The sequence below is a fragment of the Neoarius graeffei genome, chromosome 12, assembly GCF_027579695.1.
Source record: "Neoarius graeffei isolate fNeoGra1 chromosome 12, fNeoGra1.pri, whole genome shotgun sequence".
Taxonomy (NCBI): Eukaryota; Metazoa; Chordata; class Actinopteri; order Siluriformes; family Ariidae; genus Neoarius; species Neoarius graeffei.
In genome coordinates this window covers 46,476,516-46,493,828 of record NC_083580.1, presented here as the reverse complement: position 1 = coordinate 46,493,828, position 17,313 = coordinate 46,476,516, and the positions used below count along the sequence as shown (strand labels likewise).

Genomic DNA, 17,313 nt, shown 5'->3' with positions numbered 1-17,313 from the left:
TTAATTACTGTCAGGTGAAGCGATTCTGCCACTCACCTTCCCTGGCTCCCCCCTCCTGTCACAGACCGGTGCTTGACCACGCCCCCGCTGCCACAATCAGTTTTTGAGATTTATAAATTATTGCATTCCATTTTTATTTACAACCCCGATTCCAAAAAAGTTGGGACAAAGTACAAATTGTAAATAAAAACGGAATGCAATAATTTACAAATCTCAAAAACTGATATTGTATTCACAACTAGAATCTAGAAACTATTCTAGAAACTAGAATATTGAGCAACTAGAATCCTACATTAGACAAGAATGGGTTAACATTCCTATCCCTAAACTTGAGCAACTTGTCTCCTCAGTCCCCAGACGTTTGCAGACTGTTGTTAAGAGAAAAGGGGATGTCTCACAGTGGTAAACATGGCCTTGTCCCAACTTTTTTGAGATGTGTTGTTGTCATGAAATTTAAAATCACCTAATTGTTCTCTTTAAATGATACATTTTCTCAGTTTCAACATTTGATATGTCATCTATGTTCTATTCTGAATAAAATATGGAATTTTGAAACTTCCACATCATTGTATTCTGTTTTTATTTACAATTTGTACTTTGTCCCAACTTTTTTGGAATCGGGGTTGTAATTTTTTGCAGTGTACTAAATATCTAGACTATTTTATGCTTTTTATATTTTTCCCAGGGGCGGCACGGTGGTGTAGTGGTTAGCGCTGTCGCCTCACAGCAAGAAGGTCCGGGTTCGAGCCCCGTGGCCGGCGAGGGCCTTTCTGTGTGGAGTTTGCATGTTCTCCCTGTGTCTGCGTGGGTTTCCTCCGGGTGCTCCGGTCTCCCCCACAGTCCAAAGACATGCAGGTTAGGTTAACTGGTGGCTCTAAGCCCATGTTTACATTAGACTGTATCAGCGGATCATCAGATTAACGTTTTTAAAACGATTAGTGTGCACACAGCAACATCAATACACGATTTGCGTGCACACAGCAATACCAAAACACAGATACGCTCGGCTCCGCAGGCATCCTCTGCTCCAAATCACTCCGCCCTGAACAGCGAGTGCCCTCTGGAGGGTGCGCACTCTGGCCTTGCGCAGCTCACAGAGCATGCGAGTGAAGTTAACAAGCTGTGATTCGGGACTGAGCCGCTGTGTGTGTGATCCCAGCGCATATCACTTATCACTTGCAAGTGGAAGGATGGCAAGCCTAAAGACAATCATAACTACACAATGGGCACTATTTGCATCAGTATTTGCAGTATTTTCATACTTTTATACTCTTTAATGAAAGGTGATACAAGGCGGAAGTCCGCGCCGTTTTTCAGCAGTCGCGTCACATGACCAACACCAGCGAATCAGGAAGGTGGCTGTCACAGTGACGTTGTCCAATGAGACGCCAGCTAGAGCTCAGCACAGCGTATCCGCGTATTCTGAATGTTTACACAGCACCGGAGCTGACACGATCTGGATTGAATACGTGGACGCTGGCGGATTCCCGTTTCCCGGCGTTTCCAGGCGGTTTAATGTAAGCGGACAGTGCATCCGCGAAGAAAACGAGACAGATACGGTCTAATGTAAACGTAGCCTAAATTGACCGTAGGTGTGAATGTGAATGGTTGTCTGTGTCTACGTGTCAGCCCTGTGATGACCTGGTGACTTGTCCAGGGTGTACCCCGCCTTTCGCCCGTAGTCAGCTGGGATAGGCTCCAGCTTGCCTGCGACCCTGTAGAACAAGATAAAGCGGCTAGAGATAATGAGATGAGAGATAATGAGATGAATGAGATATTTTTCCCATACTTCGCAGCATTTTTAGATATAAATTCCCAACCATAATGGAAATTATGAATCCTGTTATAATGTTTATGTACTTAAATTTAACTACATTCTCAGCATGCCCATCACCCCCACATTAGAAAAACACTTTTTTCCCCCTGAGCATTAAAAATAACTGGGGTAAAACACTATTTAATTTATTGAGGTCTTCAAAGGGGAAACAAACCTAAATATTATTAAAGACATTATGCTTATTTATGTATATGTTTTTTTTTTTTTTTGGTCTGTTCATTTAAAATGGGCAGCTTTTTATTAATCAGTCAATAAATTTACAAATCAAGTGTATGGCTTGCATATGCATACCAAGAAGGTTATGGAAAAAACCATTATTTTCATAATCTTTTGCATTGCCGTCTGGTTGGATTTATCCTTTCATGTCTACATTCCAATAATGCAAATGTGAGCAGCTAATAATTTCTCCACGATACCAGAAATCATCCACTATCTTCTGTTCAAGGACTCTGTGTCCTGACATCAGATTTGAATCTAAAATGCACATACTTTTGAACACATCCATCCATCAGCTATACCATGGGGGAAGCTAATCTATCACAGAGACAAACAACCATTCATACCTATGGGCAATTTAGAGTAGCCAGTTGACCTAATCTGTATGTCTTTGAGGGAAGAAGGAAACTCACACAGACACGGGGAGAACATGCAAACTCTGCACTGAAAGGCCCCAGTCAACCATGAGGTTCAAACCCAGAACCTTCTTGCTGTGAGATGACAGTGCTAACCACTGCACCACAATGCCACCAACTTTTGAGCACATCATTTTTGTTTGTGAAAGCTTTTAAAACAAACAAACCCTCTGGCAGGGACAGAACCTTATGTGTCTGTATTTCCCTCCAGCCATAGATAGCAAATGAAACAGGTGGTTTGTGTACCTGCTGATCCAAGTTAACTGCTATGAACATCCATCTTTGAGCATTGTCAGATTTATCCACAGATTATTTCTGGTTGCATTTGTGATAACAAAAGGTCCGTAAGCTCGAACATCTTTTGGATTCTGAAAATCTATACAGCTTGTATGCAAAAGATGACATGCACATCTTTATATATCTGGGCAATGCTCGAAAAACCTCATGTCCGATCATCTGGGGCGACTAAAGTTTCTGCAAGGACGAGTAAAACTTTAATGGTCAGGCCTTTCAATTACATGAAACCTGCGATGGATAACGTCGTAGGTGCCCAAATTAAAAAGGCGCCCAAAATATGCTACCAAAAGTTAAAAAAAACCCCGAAATGTTGATTAAATAAACTTGGCTGCTGTGGCAGTGGGGGCGTGGTCAAGCGTCGGTCTGTGAACGGAGGGCGCAGTCAGGGAAGGTAAGTGGCAGAATCACTACACCTGATGTTAGTTAACCTGTGTCTTCCCCAGTGACCACGCCCTATAAAAAGGAGAGAGAGAGCAGAGGAAGGAGACTCTCTCCAACCAGGAAGCTTGTGCGTGCATGTGTACGTGAATCGTTTAAGCTGAAAAGCTATAATAAAGAGTTTGAGAACTCAGTTCTGGCCTGCCGTGCTTCTGTGCTCCACCCACCCTAAACGATTGCAACAGTGGTGCTGAAACCCGGAACGCGGAGTACAGAAGAGAACAGCCTCATGGAGTCCTCCCCCTTCAAGGACCTGGTCCATGCCCTCGCCACGGCCCAACAGAGCCAGCACCAGGCACTGGTCACCCTCCGGAAGGAACAGGAAGAATGGTTTGAAGCCCTGGTGCTGGCGCAGCAGGAAGACCGCCAGGCGTTCCGGCACCTGCTCGCGTCGGCGGTGTCCACCATCACCACCGCCGCGGACCCTCCCCACCTCACCCTAATGAAGATGGGTCCGCACGATGACCCCGAAACCTTCCTCGCTCTGTTTGAGCAGGCAGCAGAGGCATGGGATTGGCTGGTGGAACAGCGCGCGGCACGCCTCCTTCCCCTGCTAATGGGTGAGGCACAGCTGGCCGCGCTACAGCTCCCCGCCAACAGCCGGCTGGCCTACGCAGGGCCGTCCTCCAACGTGTGGGGTGCACCTCGGAGCAGCAACGGCAGCGCTTCTGCGCTCTGCGCCTGGATGAGGTTGGCTGGCCATTCGCGTTTGGCCAGCAACTCCGGGACGCCTGCCGGCGGTGGCTGAGGGCCGACAACCGCAACGCCAAGGGAATCCTTGACCTGGTGGCACTGGAACAGTTCATCGCCCGACTTCCAGAAGGAGCAGCAGAGTGGGTCCGGTGCCATGGCCCGGCGTCGCTGGATCAGGCCATCGAGCTGGTGGAGGACGATATGGCAGCTGTTCCGATGGCAGGACAGTGTGTCTCCTCTTCTCCCCTCTCTTCTCTCTCTCTCCCCCCCTTCTGTTTCTCGTCCTCACCCCATTCCCCCACCACGGAGGCTGGGGCCGGCTCCACCCCAGCCGGCCCGCTGCACCTGCGGTGCCCTCCTGTTTCCTGCTTCCGTGTCTGTGTCTTCCCCCCCTCAGGTGAGTGAGCGCCGAAACACCGGTGCAGAGAGAGAGCCTGGGCCGGTTTGCTGGCGCTGCGGGGAGCCAGGGCACCTCCAGCATCAGTGCTCGGCGATGGAGGTGGGCGTGGTGGTCTGGATCCCCGATGCGCCAGGGACCGCCCTCGATCGAGCCGGAGCGCATCGCATACTGGTGAGTATCCAAGGGGATACGTATCAGGCTTTGGTGGACTCCGGCTGTAATCAGACCTCAATCCACCAAAGCCTGGTGCAAGACGAGGCATTGGGGAGAGCACAATTGGTGAAGGTGTTGTGTGTGCACAGGGATGTTCACAACTACCCTTTAGTGTCGGTCCACATTCTATTTTGAGGGGAGAAATTTAGAGTAAAGGTGGGGGGTTAATCCTCGCCTTACCCACTCGATAATTTTGGGGACTGATTGGCCGGGATTTAGGGAGCTAATGACTCATTTAGTGAAGAGTAGGTCCTGCCATAGTTTAGCGGGAGAAGGTCCCGGTGTGGCATTGGCAGGAGCAGCTGTCACAGAGCCGTCTACGTCATCACCGCGTCAGAGAGAGGAGCCACCGGCTCCTCCTCCCTCTCTCTGGGAATCCCTCACGGATTTTCCATTAGAGCAGTCGCGAGACGAGACTCTGTGGCATGCGTTTGACCAAGTGAGAGTAATCAATGGTCAAACGCTCCAGCCAAATGCCGCCCCGTCCTTTCCCTATTTCTCCATTATGAGGGATAGATTATACCGAGTGATGCAGGACACTCAGACTAAGGAGACGATAACACAACTTTTGATCCCAAAGAGCCGCCGGGAAATGGTATTCCAGGCGGCTCACTTTAATCCCATGGTTAGACACTTAGGGCAGGATAAGACACTAGCCCAAATAATGGCCCGGTTCTATTGGCCAGGGATTCGTGGCGATGTCCGTAGGTGGTGTACGGCATGCCACAAATGCCAGTTAGTAAATCCAGCAGCCATTCCAAAAGCGCCTTTGTGCCCTCTACCATTAATCAAGACCCCGTTTGAAAGAATTGGGATGGATCTCGTCAGGCTATCAGATCGGTCAACACGAGGGTATCGCTTTATTTTGGTTCTGGTGGACTATGCAACGTGATATCCGGAAGCAGTGCCGCTTCGCAATATCTCCACACATAGTATTGCGGAAGCGCTCTTCCGCGCCATCTCCCGAGTCGGAATCCCCAAAGAGATTCTGACTGATCAAGGCACTACGTTTATGTCACGCACACTGCGCAAACTGTATGGGTTACTGGGAATCAAGCCGATCCACACCAGCGTTTATCAACCACAAATGGACGGCTTAGTCGAACGGTTTAATCGCACCCTCAAAAACATAATTAAAAAATTTGTAAGCGAGGACGCATGTAACTGGGATAAATGGTTCGAGCCCCTGCTTTTCGCAGTGCGAGAGGTCCCACAAGCCTCCAGGGGGTTCTCCCCGTTCGAATTATTATATGGGCATAAGCCGCGTGGCATCCTAGATGTGCTGCGGGAAAATTGAGAGGAGGGACCTTCACCGAGCAAAAATGAAATTCAGTACATTATTGACCTGCGTGCAAAACTCCACACACTCACGCACCTAACCCAGGAGAATTTGCGGCAGGCTCAAGAACGGCAAATCCGCCTGTACGACAGGGGCCCGCACCTTAGGGAGTTCGCACCGGGAGATAAAGTGCTCGTGCTGTTGCCCACGTCGAGCTCCAAATTGATCGCCAAGTGGCAAGGACCCTTTGAGGTCACACGGTGAGTCGGGGACATTGACTATGAGGTGCGGCGAATGGACAGGGGTAGGGCGTTACAGATTTACCACCTCAATCTGTTAAAACTTTGGAACGAGGAGGTCCCCGTGGCGTTGGTGTCGGTGGTTCCAGAGAAGGCGGAGCTGGCGCCAGAGGTTCAAAAAGTAAAATCGACATCGCCCACCGCTCCGGTCCCCTGTGGAGACCACCTCTCTCCGACCCAACTCATGGAGGTCGCCCAGTTGCAGACCGAATTTTCTGATGTATTCTTGCCCCTGCCCGGCTGCACCCACCTCATAGAACACCACATTGAGACGCCCCCTGGGGTGGTAGTGCGCAGCCACCCTTACAGACTGCCCGAACACAAAAAAAAGGTGGTTCAGGAAGAACTCGAGGCCATGCTCCACATGGGCATCATCGAGGAGTCCCACAGTGACTGAAACATCCAAGTGGTCTTGGTTCCCAAGGCCGATGGGTCGGTCCGGTTCTGTGTGGACTACAGAAAAGTCAACGTGGTGTCTAAATTCGATGCGTACCCAATGCCTCGTATTGACGAGTTGCTTGATCGACTAGGCACGGCTCGTTTTTATTCGACACTGGATTTGACAAAGGGATATTGGCAGATCCCCTTGACTCCATTATCCCAAGAGAAAACGGCCTTTTCCACACCGTTTGGCTTACACCAGTTTGTCACACTTCCTTTTGGGCTGTTTGGGGTGCCCGCTACGTTCCAGCGGCTTATGGATAGGGTCCTCTGCCCCCATGCCACCTATGCGGCCGCATACCTCGACGACATTATTATTTAAAGTAATGACTGGCCGTGGCATTTACAACACCTGAAGGCTGTCCTTAGGTCGCTGAGGCGAGCGGGTCTCACGGCCAACCTGAAGAAGTGAGCGATTGGGCGGGTGGAAGTACGGTATCTGGGCTTCCACTTGGGCAATGGGCAGGTGAGTCCCCAAATTAATAAGACAGCAGCGATTGCGGCCTGCCCAAGGCCCAAGACCAAAAAGGGGGTGAGACAGTTCCTGGGGCTGGCTACTATCGTAGGTTTATACCTAATTATTCGGACGTCACCAGCCCGCTGACTGATCTCACTAAAAAGGGGGCACCAGATCCAGTCCAGTGGACGGAGCAATGCCAGCAGGCTTTCTCTGAGGTAAAGGCTGCACTGTGTGGGGTGGCCACTATTACACTCCCCTGACTTCACTCTCCCCTTTGTTTTGCAGATGGATGCGTTGGACAGGGGGCTGGGGGCCGTTTTGTCCCAGGAGGTGGAGGACCACCCAGTGCTGTACATCAGCAGGAAGCTGTCGGTGCATGAAGACCGCTACAGCACTATAGAGAAGGAGTGCCTTCCCATCAAGTGGGCGGTCCTCGCCCTCCACTACTACCTACTGGGACGCCCTTTCACCCTCTGTTCGGACCACGCGCCCCTCCAGTGGGTCCACCGCATGAAGGATGCCAATGCGCGGATCACCCGTTGGTATCTGGCACTCCAGCCGTTTAAGTTCAAGGTGATCCATAGACCGGGGGCACAGATGGTTGTGGCGGATTTCCTCTCCCGTCAAGGGGGGGGGGGGGAGTTGGCTGCAGGCCGGACGGCTCCCCGGCCTGAGTCGGGCGGTGGGGGTATGTGGCAGCGGGGGCGTGGTCAAGCGTCAGTCTGTGAACGGAGGGCAGAGTCAGAGAAGGTAAGTGGCAGAATCACTACACCTGATATTAGTTAACCTGTGTTTGTGTGTCTTCCCCAGTGACCACACCCTATAAAAAGGAGAGAGAGAGCAGAGGAAGGAGACTCTCTCCAACCAGGAGGCTTGTGTGTGCGTGCGTGCGTGTGTATGTGAATAGTTTAAGCTGAAAAGCTATAATAAAATGTTTGAGAACTCAGTTCTGGCCTGCCATGCTTCTGTGCTCCACCCACCCTAAACGATTGCAACAGCTGCATAAAACCCAATGTCTTGACTTTCTTCTTTAAAAACACTGAAATTAGCGAGAATTAGCATGTATTTCTCGTAATTGATGCGAAATCCGCACCATTCCCATGTTGTTCCAGGTTCATCGAACTAGCCGTAAGCCTCACGCAGAGCACGAATTCTCCATCAACGGCGATCGGCACGCCATGATTTCGTGGAGGAGCGAGACTCGCGTACCAATGACCAGAGCAGGATTTCCACGTTAGGTAAATCTTCTTTCTCCTTTTTTTATATTGTTTTATGGTGGTTGGCAAACAGCTTTTAGGTGCATTACTATTACTTTATACATCTTTTATCTTTGATAGACTTCACTGCTACACTGTTTATACTGTCATATCTGCCATATTTATACTTACACCGAAAATTCTACTCATACTGCCATATTTATTTTTATACTGATAATTCTGTTTATATCGTGCTATATTGCCCTACCATACTGTCAGACTGCTGTTCCCGTTTACATTGTTCATTCTGTTTATATTGTCATTCGTCACATTTAAATTTATACCATTAATTCTGTTCACACTGCCACATTTGCACTTTCTGGATTGCCACTGTCTTTTCTTAGATAGCTTTAGCTTGTGTGTGTGTAAATACCCCCCTCTTTTTTATTTTTTTAAAGTTTATATCTTCTACCTATATTTTATATTTCATGTTAATTACTGTTTGCACCGCGGATAAGAGGGAAACGCAATTTCAATTCTCTGTATATCCTGCACATATGGCATTATTGACAATAAAGTTGACTTGAACTTGACTTGAACTTAAATTCTCCTAATAATTACTGTATCATTTAAAAACCTAAAAGTAGCCCTATATGCCACATTATCTGACCTCAACTGCAATACCTCTCTGATACCTAGTGTCACATGATTTAAATCAAGTAAAAGACTGAATAAAAGAGCTATTCAGGACACAACTGTGTGTATTTAAGATACAGCTTGCATCTTAAATACACACAGTTGTGTAAGTGTGGGTGGAATCAGTGACTTGGAGCTTGGTCCTCTTGTTGATGATAGTCTTAAACACTAGCCTTATGTAGTCTTTTACCAGACTACATACTGTGAATTGCACTGCCAATTCTTGTGATGTGACTGAAAAACCTTTTGTGTCACAGGTCTGCTACAGGTTTGTCTCTTTGATGGCAACAATGCAGAACTTGCTTTTTCATTCACAGGCTCCTTTCCTCCAGGCTCTCCTCAGGCCCCAACACATCTTTTAAATACTAACTAACTGCACTGTAATTATTTTTGTCATGTACACCAAGAGGGATTAATGCTGTAGAAATTTTGCAATAAAAGGTAAAAATAACATTCATAGATTTCTTTACGGCGGCACGGTGGTGTAGTGGTTAGCGCTGTCGCCTCACAGCAAGAAGGTCCAGGTTTGAGCCCCGTGGCCGGCGAGGGCCTTTCTGTGCGGAGTTTGCATGTTCTCCCCATGTCCGCGTGGGTTTCCTCCGGGTGCTCCGGTTTCCCCCACAGTCCAAAGACATGCAGGTTAGGTTAACTGGTGACTCTAAATTGACCGTGGGTGTGAATGTGAGTGTGAATGGTTGTCTGTGTCTATGTGTCAGCCCTGTGATGACCTGGCGACTTGTCCAGGGTGTACCCCGCCTTTCGCCCATAGTCAGCTGGGATAGGCTCCAGCTTGCCTGCGACCCTGTAGAACAGGATAAAGCGGCTAGAGATAATGAGATGAGATTTAAACACAGAGCACTGGGAAAACAGCACTTTGCGTGTGCAGAAAAGCCCAAATTACCCTGTATCACAACAGAAAAAGCCCAAATTCACAAATACAGGGTGTAGCCCAAATTATGTAATTGAAAGGCCTGATGATAATCGTCCGATCGGATGACAAAAGTTAGTGCTGGCAACCTAAGCAACACAGGCGCCAAGAGAGCATGGAACCAGTCTAAAGTAGCTCGTCTCGTTTCACAGGAAGTGCATTAAAAAGTTTTATTCATCAACACGACAATACAGTGGCATGCAAAAGTTTGGGCACCCTTGCTGAAAATGTCTGTTACTGTGAATAGTTAAGTGATCAGAAGATGAACTGATCACCAAAAGGCATAAAGGTAAAGATGACACATTTCTTTAATATTTTCCACAAGATTACATTTTTATTTCCATCATTTACAGGTGTAAAATACCAAAAAATGAAAAGGACCTGAAGCAAAAGTTTGGGCACCTGACATGGTCAGTACTTAGTAACACCCCCTTTGGCAAGTATCACAGCTTGTAAACACTTTTTGTAGCCAGCTAATAATCTTTCAGTTCTTACGTGGGGGATTTTCACGCATTCGTCCTTGCAAAAGGCTTCCAGTTCTACAAGTTTCTTGGGCTGTCTTGCATGCACTGCTCTTTTGAGATCTATCCACAGATTTTCACTGATGTTTAGGTCAGGGGACTGTGAGGGCCATGGCAAAACCTTCAGCTTGGGCCTCTTGAGGTATTCCGTTGTAGATTTTGAGGTGTGTTTTGGATCATTGTCTTATTGTAGGACCCTTCCTCTTTTTAACTTCAACTTTTTTACAGATGGTGTGATGTTTGCTTCCAGAGTTTGCTGGTATTTATTCGAATCCATGCTTCCCTCGACCAATGAAATGTGCCCTGTGCCACTGGCTGCAACACAACCCCGAAGCATGATCGATCCACACCCATGCTTCAGAGTCGGAGAGGTGTTCTTTTCCTGGAATTTGGCATCCTTTTTTCTCCAAACATACCTTTGCACATTGTGGCCAAAAAGTTCTATTTTGATTTCATCAGTTCACAGGACTTGTTTCCAAAATGCATCAGGCTTGCTTAGATGTTCATTTGCAAACTTCAGACGCTGAATTTTGTGGCTAGGACGCAGGAAAGGTTTCGTCTGATGACTCTTCCATGAAGGTCATATTTGTGCAGGTGTCGCTGCATAGTAGAACAGTGCACCACCACTCCAGGGTCTGCTAGATCTTTCTGAAGGTCTTTTGCAGTCAAACAGGGGTTTTTATTTGCCTTTCTAGCAATCCAACGAGCAGTTCTTTCAGAAAGTTTTCTTCATCTTCCAGACCTCACCTTGATCTCCACTGTTTCTGTTAACTGCCATTCCTTAATAACATTACGATCTGAGGAAACAGCTACCTGAAAACACTTTGCTACGTTCTTGTAGCCTTCTCCTGCTTTGTGAGCATCAATTATTTTATTATTCAGAATGCGAGGGAGTTGCTTAGAGGAGCCCATGGCTGTTGATTTTAGGGACAAGTTTGAGGAGTCAGAGAATTTATACAGCTTTGAAATCTGCATCATCTGACCTTTCCTAATGAAGAATTTGAACAAGCCACAGCTCAGTAAGCTAATTAAGGTCTGGAACCTTGGTAAAAGTTACCTGAGAACTCAAATGTATTGGGGTGCCCAAACTTTCGCATGGTGTTCCTTTTCTTTTTTCACTCTCCAATTGTACAAAACAAAAATAATACGCAAATCCTGCATAAAACGCTGAAAAGAAATGTGTCATCTTTACGTTTATGCCTTTTGGTGATCAGTTCATCTTCTGCTCACTTAACTATTCACAGTAACAGACATTTTCAGCAAGGGTGCCCAAACTTTTTCACACCACTGTATATAAAAGTACAAAAAATATTTTGAGGAAATCATTCATTCAAATTTCCTTGTTTTTGGTTATAATTCGTTGAAGTATGTGTGTGTTCAAGTGTACTGGAAAAGCTCGGCTCAAAGGGTCCAGGTAATGACGGAATTATACCAATTGGCTAAGGGTGACGAGGGTCAAAGACACTGTGCGCCAGCAGCGCGGTTGAAGCGGGCAGGTGTCAAACTTGGAACATTATCCAGTGATATTGTTTATTATTAACTCTAATAATAAACAATATCACTGGATAATGTTCCTTACCTCTAACCAGTATATATAACAAGTTTTTAATTGTTTTTGATGGTTTCATATATTTCGTAATGATATTTTTATTTTCTAAATATTTATCAACATACCACCATTGTGGCACGGGAGCGTGTGATTGGTGGACAGTCAACAAAGGGTGTCTCCCATTGGTTGTAAATCGTGACATAAAAATCGTAAGCACATACTGATTGGCAGTTTACATACTGAAGCCAAGCAGGGATGTCCGGCGTCTGTTGCTGTTGTCTGAAGAAAACTACTGCTAAAAACGCTCTACTACTGGATTACTTGGACAATCTTAGTCAGAAAAAAGTGAAGGATTGATATACACGGAAATGAGAGTTTATTAGCAGTTATGATCCGTACAAAATTCCTCGAAATGACTGGTGTGACGGTGCAGATTTGTGGCCTAGCGTTAGCATTAGCTACATGTTAGAATATACATTCTTTTTTCCGAAGAATACGGACACAGAAGAACAATTTAAAAAAAAAAAACTACAAAAGCAAGAAAACCTTCTTTGTGTAAAGACTTTTTCCTGAGATCAGCTTTTGGGAACAGAATGTTGCAAAAGCCAAAGCATTTACTCTCAAAGGGCTCTGACCTAAATCCTGCCCCCCCCCCCAATGTCTCATCAATCCCAAGGACATGTCGTTACAGAGCTATCTGCACTCTATCATTTATACAGTAATGCTTATTATTGTTAAAACAATACCTGAAGTGTTATTATTTGTAAAATAACAAAATATCTTGCTCTAGACTTTCAAACAATATTGTAAGGTTTTATTTTAATTTTATCTAATAGTGAATGGTACAATAACTACAAACACTAACAGAATCAGTACATTCCAATTGTAACTATAATCATTCTTGTAATAATAATTTAAATTAAAGCCGCTAGCGGCCTTGATGGGCCCTCGCACGTGTGGTTCCGCAACCCAGGACATCCCGCCACCCAACAAAACACTCACGTCATATATTCATCAAATGTTCAAAGGTGATGTGCATGTTGCAAATGCCATGCCTGCTTGACGGATGAGAGATAGACAGACAAAGACTAAGTGTGTGTGTGTGTGTGTGTGTTTCTGTGGTGTGAAAATGTACATTTATAGATGTACAAAACTATACACGTGTCTCCTCCTTATCTCTATCTTACGCTGTAATCTTAAGTCACCTTAGCTTTCCTGTGTCTGCAGTGTGTGTGTGTACATGCTGCGTTTTCATATGTCTGCAACAAAATGCACAATGATGGCAGGTCACTAAGATATAGATTTAGACACGGCCTAAAAGCGGAGCTTTTACTATATCATGATACTATATTCTTTCATTAAAAGTTTACATCTCATCTCATTATCTCTAGCCGCTTTATCCTGTTCTACAGGGTCGCAGGCAAGCTGGAGCCTATCCCAGCTGACTACGGGTGAAAGGCGGGGTACACCCTGGACAAGTCGCCAGGTCATTACAGAGCTGACACATAGACACAAACAACCACTCACACTCACATTCACACCTAACCTAGTAAACTAGACCCACCCGCCTAGCGGCCAAAAATATTTTTTGCCTACGAGTGGGTCTAGCCTCGCACCATATCAACAAAACACCCCGGGCATCAAATCGTGCCCGCCAATCACAACGCAAGGTTTTTGTTTGGATTCTTTGGGCGGGCTTTTGCAGGAGTGACGACAAAGCTGCGCGACGCTGGAGAAAGCACAACAGGAAAGATGGCTACGGCTAGTGAACAGCGGATGTTTTACTCCGCTTTGGAATCAGTTTTAGAAGAATTAGACTTGGAGTTTTCGTTGAAACATGAGCAGGAAGAGGCTCTCTGCTCATTCCTTTTCAAGAAGGACGTTTTCGCTATTTTGCCGACCGGCTATGGCAAAAGTCTGATCTACCAGCTGGCTCCGCTCGTAGCCAAAAGGATGGGGCTAGTTTGTGCAGTACGAAGAATTAATAAACAGCTTTGAAACATTACTTTTTGATTGTTTCTTATTTTCCCGCTATTTTAAATTTAAGGGAAATTATTTCACCAAACACCACTAAATAAAAATAAAAACTCTCAAAAACAGTTTAAGCAAACCCTTGAAAAAAATAAGTATGTTAAGTATGTGGTACAGACTCCAAACTTGTGGTCATTATCTCCAAACTTCTTAAAATCTAGAACCTGTTTATTAATTAATACGCATTTTGAAAAATTATTTCAAGGCTTCCCCCACTGCTTTCTGTCGCTCTGACTACGTCACAGTCACTGTTGCGCTGATTGGTCAGAGCGTTGGCCTATACGCACAGAAACAGTTTGAAAGACAGCGGGTTGTTCCACCCCCACCCTTCGGAAATGTCTACGAGCGAGGCCAGACTAAATATTCACATTTAGTCTGGCTTGCCAGGCTAATTCACACCATAATTTAAATCTCATCTCATCATCTCTAGCCGCTTTATCCTGTTCTACAGGGTCGCAGGCAAGCTGGAGCCTATCCCAGCTGACTACGGGCGAGAGGCGGGGTACACCCTGGACAAGTCGCCAGGTCATCACAGGGCTGACACATAGACACAGACAACCATTCACACTCACATTCACACCATAATTTAAATCTATCAATAAAAATTTTAAAAACACATGCTGTTATTTAATAAAGGAAAATATGTAACAGTTCATGATTTTGATGTGAGTAGATATTTATTTGACATTTATGGAAGGAGTCTCCAGTGTCAGCACAGAGGTAAAGCTGTAATTTGAAGTTTTCAGGGCAGAAGATTTTACACATTGCAGTTTCTCAGTAACAAGCTTGATTTTTTCTTATTAACTTCAGGAGATAGGAAAAAAAAGACACAATAAGAGTAATAATAGGTCACAGCTGTGTTTAGAGTGGTTTTATGACAAGACAAACTATCCAGCATGTGTCTGTGAGAGCCTGTCACTGTGCTGTAAATAGAACAAGGAGACACTCCTCTGGCATGTAGCAGTTAGATCGCACAAGCACTTCCATCCATCTTGTTTTGGAGTATGACTGCATGTACGTCGTCACAGCACTCTGGCACATGGATGACACGTAATGACTGAAGTTGGAATGCACTAGAACTTTCTACCCCAGGATATAAAAGTGTCACACTGAGTGCACCGAGCCAGAAGCAGCGAGACAGCTGAGACGAGCAAACAAGAGAGCAAGAAACAGCACAGCAGCGCTGATCCACTGATCCAAGATGCTTTGCCCACGCACATTTCAGCCTCCTTTCAGCCCATTCATGGACTTCCACTGGCCAGTGCGGAGTCTTTGGCCTGAGACAAGACCTCTGATCTTCCAGATCGAACAAGAGATGATGAGGCACATGCAGGAGGTGCGACACAACTTGGAGTTTATGGAGCGCCTCCACAAGAGGATCTTCGATGAGATCGATCATACCTCACCTTCAGCGGTGTTCAAACCCATTTCATTCCAGCTGACCAAAGAAAGCAACCGCTTTGCAGTAACTCTGGACACAAAAGATTTCTCCCCTGAGGAGCTTTCTGTAAAACAAGTGGGCAGGAAGCTGCGTGTTAGTGGAAAGTCAGAAAAGAAGCAGGATGATGGGAAAGGATCATACTCCTACAGATGCCAAGAATTCCGGCAGGAGTTTGACCTTCCTGATGGTGTGAATCCTGAGGCAGTAACCTGCTCTTTAAATGATGGCCAATTACAGATTCAGGCACCTAAGGAGGCCTCTGCTGGGGCAAAGGAGAGAGTGGTGCCTATTACATACACTCCTGCTGTGAACGGCCCTCCAGCTCAGAGTTCAGAACCACAGAAAGAGCCGACCCAGGAAGATTCCTCTAAGAATGGAGATCAGTCTCAATAATGTACTCTGCTGATAAATGACCAGGAACTTTAGAAATAACTTATTACCAATGGTGTAGATGTTTTTGAGACTGTGTCCAATTCCTTGCTGCAGTACAAACATGATGATTCAATGTTCAGATATTTGATTTTGTTAGATTTGGACCTGTGGGGAAATACCTCAGTGTTGAGACATTTCACTGGAATAACTGGCTTATTCATATTGTACAATATTAAAGTAGTATTTCATCAAAGTACTTTCTATTCTTCTTTTAAGGTTTGTTTTAAAATGCATACAAGTTCATACCTGCCTTGAATAGAGAACAGACTCACAGAACCAACAATATCTAAAATGCATTAATTACATTGCACCTATGCATCAGACATCATTCTGTATGTCTCAGTTAAAAAAACGTCTCAATTTAAATTTATATAGGTGAGCTTTACTTTTTTTGTTGTTCCATTAACAGCAGCCAATTTGTTGTAGGTTTCTTCAAGGGTTCACCCAAAAAGATGAACAAAACCCAAGAACTCACAGCATCCTTTAACAGAATGACCCCCTTTTATATGAGATATTTCAGGAAATTAGAAAGTTTGACTGGCTTTCAGTGAATAATAGAAATACTAAATATTCTCAAGGGCAGTAGACTAAAACCTTGAAAAACTTTTGAAGACAATGAAAACTATACGTTGCATCAAAAATGGCCTAATAAAATAAAGCATAATTAGCATATATTAATTTTCCCCAAAGCGTTTTAGCGTATCGGGCCCGATATGCTTGCTCTGCCTGCCGATACGCTTAGTCGCTTTAGTTAAAATCCGATACGCTTAGATTTATACAGATATGTTAAATTTCCTACCCACAAGTAACTAGATACATAGGAGAGCAAATAACAGATCCATTTACATATTGATTGATATTTGTGTTAAACAAGCCGTCTTTTATTTCAATGCCTGTGTTGATTCTGTCAAAGTAATATGTCCGCGTGGTATGATGTAAACAAACTGTAATCTGTTGGCTGTCAAGGTCACGTGTTCAAACCGACCAATAAAAATATTGAAAGAAAACGTCAGACATCCTGGAATTTTCCGATTCATTATAAGCGATCTCATTGGCTGCCAATGTTGTCCCCCACCAGACGGACAAAGCCGACTGATTTATTTGATAGACTATTCTGTTTCTGTTTAGATTGTGAACGAGGCTTCTCTTGCCTAAAAAGAATAAAGACTCCAGCGAGGAATAAGCTAGGAGAAGACTCGCTGGACAATTTGATCCACATCAGCATGGATGACAGCGAGATGGACTATGAGAGGGTTGCCCAACATTGGGCCAAGCAAAAGCCAAGGAGAATTAATCTGCTTTCAAGGAGCAGAAAACTTAATTCATTAGTTTGGGTTTGCAGAAAGATTATGTACTTATAAACACTCTCACAAAGTGAAGTTGTCCAAATGTTTCAAATATAGCATAATTTCAAATAATAATCATAAGCATTTTTGGCAGTGTGAGGTCACTGGGATCCATTTAACAAAAGAAGGCTCTGGATTATTCTTTTGTTAAAGGGTCACAGTGACCTCACACTGCCAAATATGC

General features: G+C 45.1%; 1 protein-coding gene across 1 annotated transcript; it reads left to right on the top strand.

The window, feature by feature from the left end:
* Positions 1–15,051: 15,051 nt before the first annotated feature.
* LOC132894920 (heat shock protein beta-11-like) lies at positions 15,052–15,976 on the top strand. The gene has a single exon (XM_060935056.1). It carries the CDS (start codon positions 15,112–15,114, stop codon positions 15,742–15,744), a length of 633 nt encoding a protein of 210 aa, XP_060791039.1. The 5' UTR covers positions 15,052–15,111; the 3' UTR covers positions 15,745–15,976.
* The last annotated feature ends 1,337 nt before the right edge of the window (positions 15,977–17,313 follow it).

What these genes read in the sequence shown, in the direction of transcription:
- LOC132894920 (XM_060935056.1), top strand. Translation starts at nt 15,112, where the DNA reads ATGCTTTGCCCACGCACATTTCAGCCTCCTTTCAGCCCATTCATGGAC.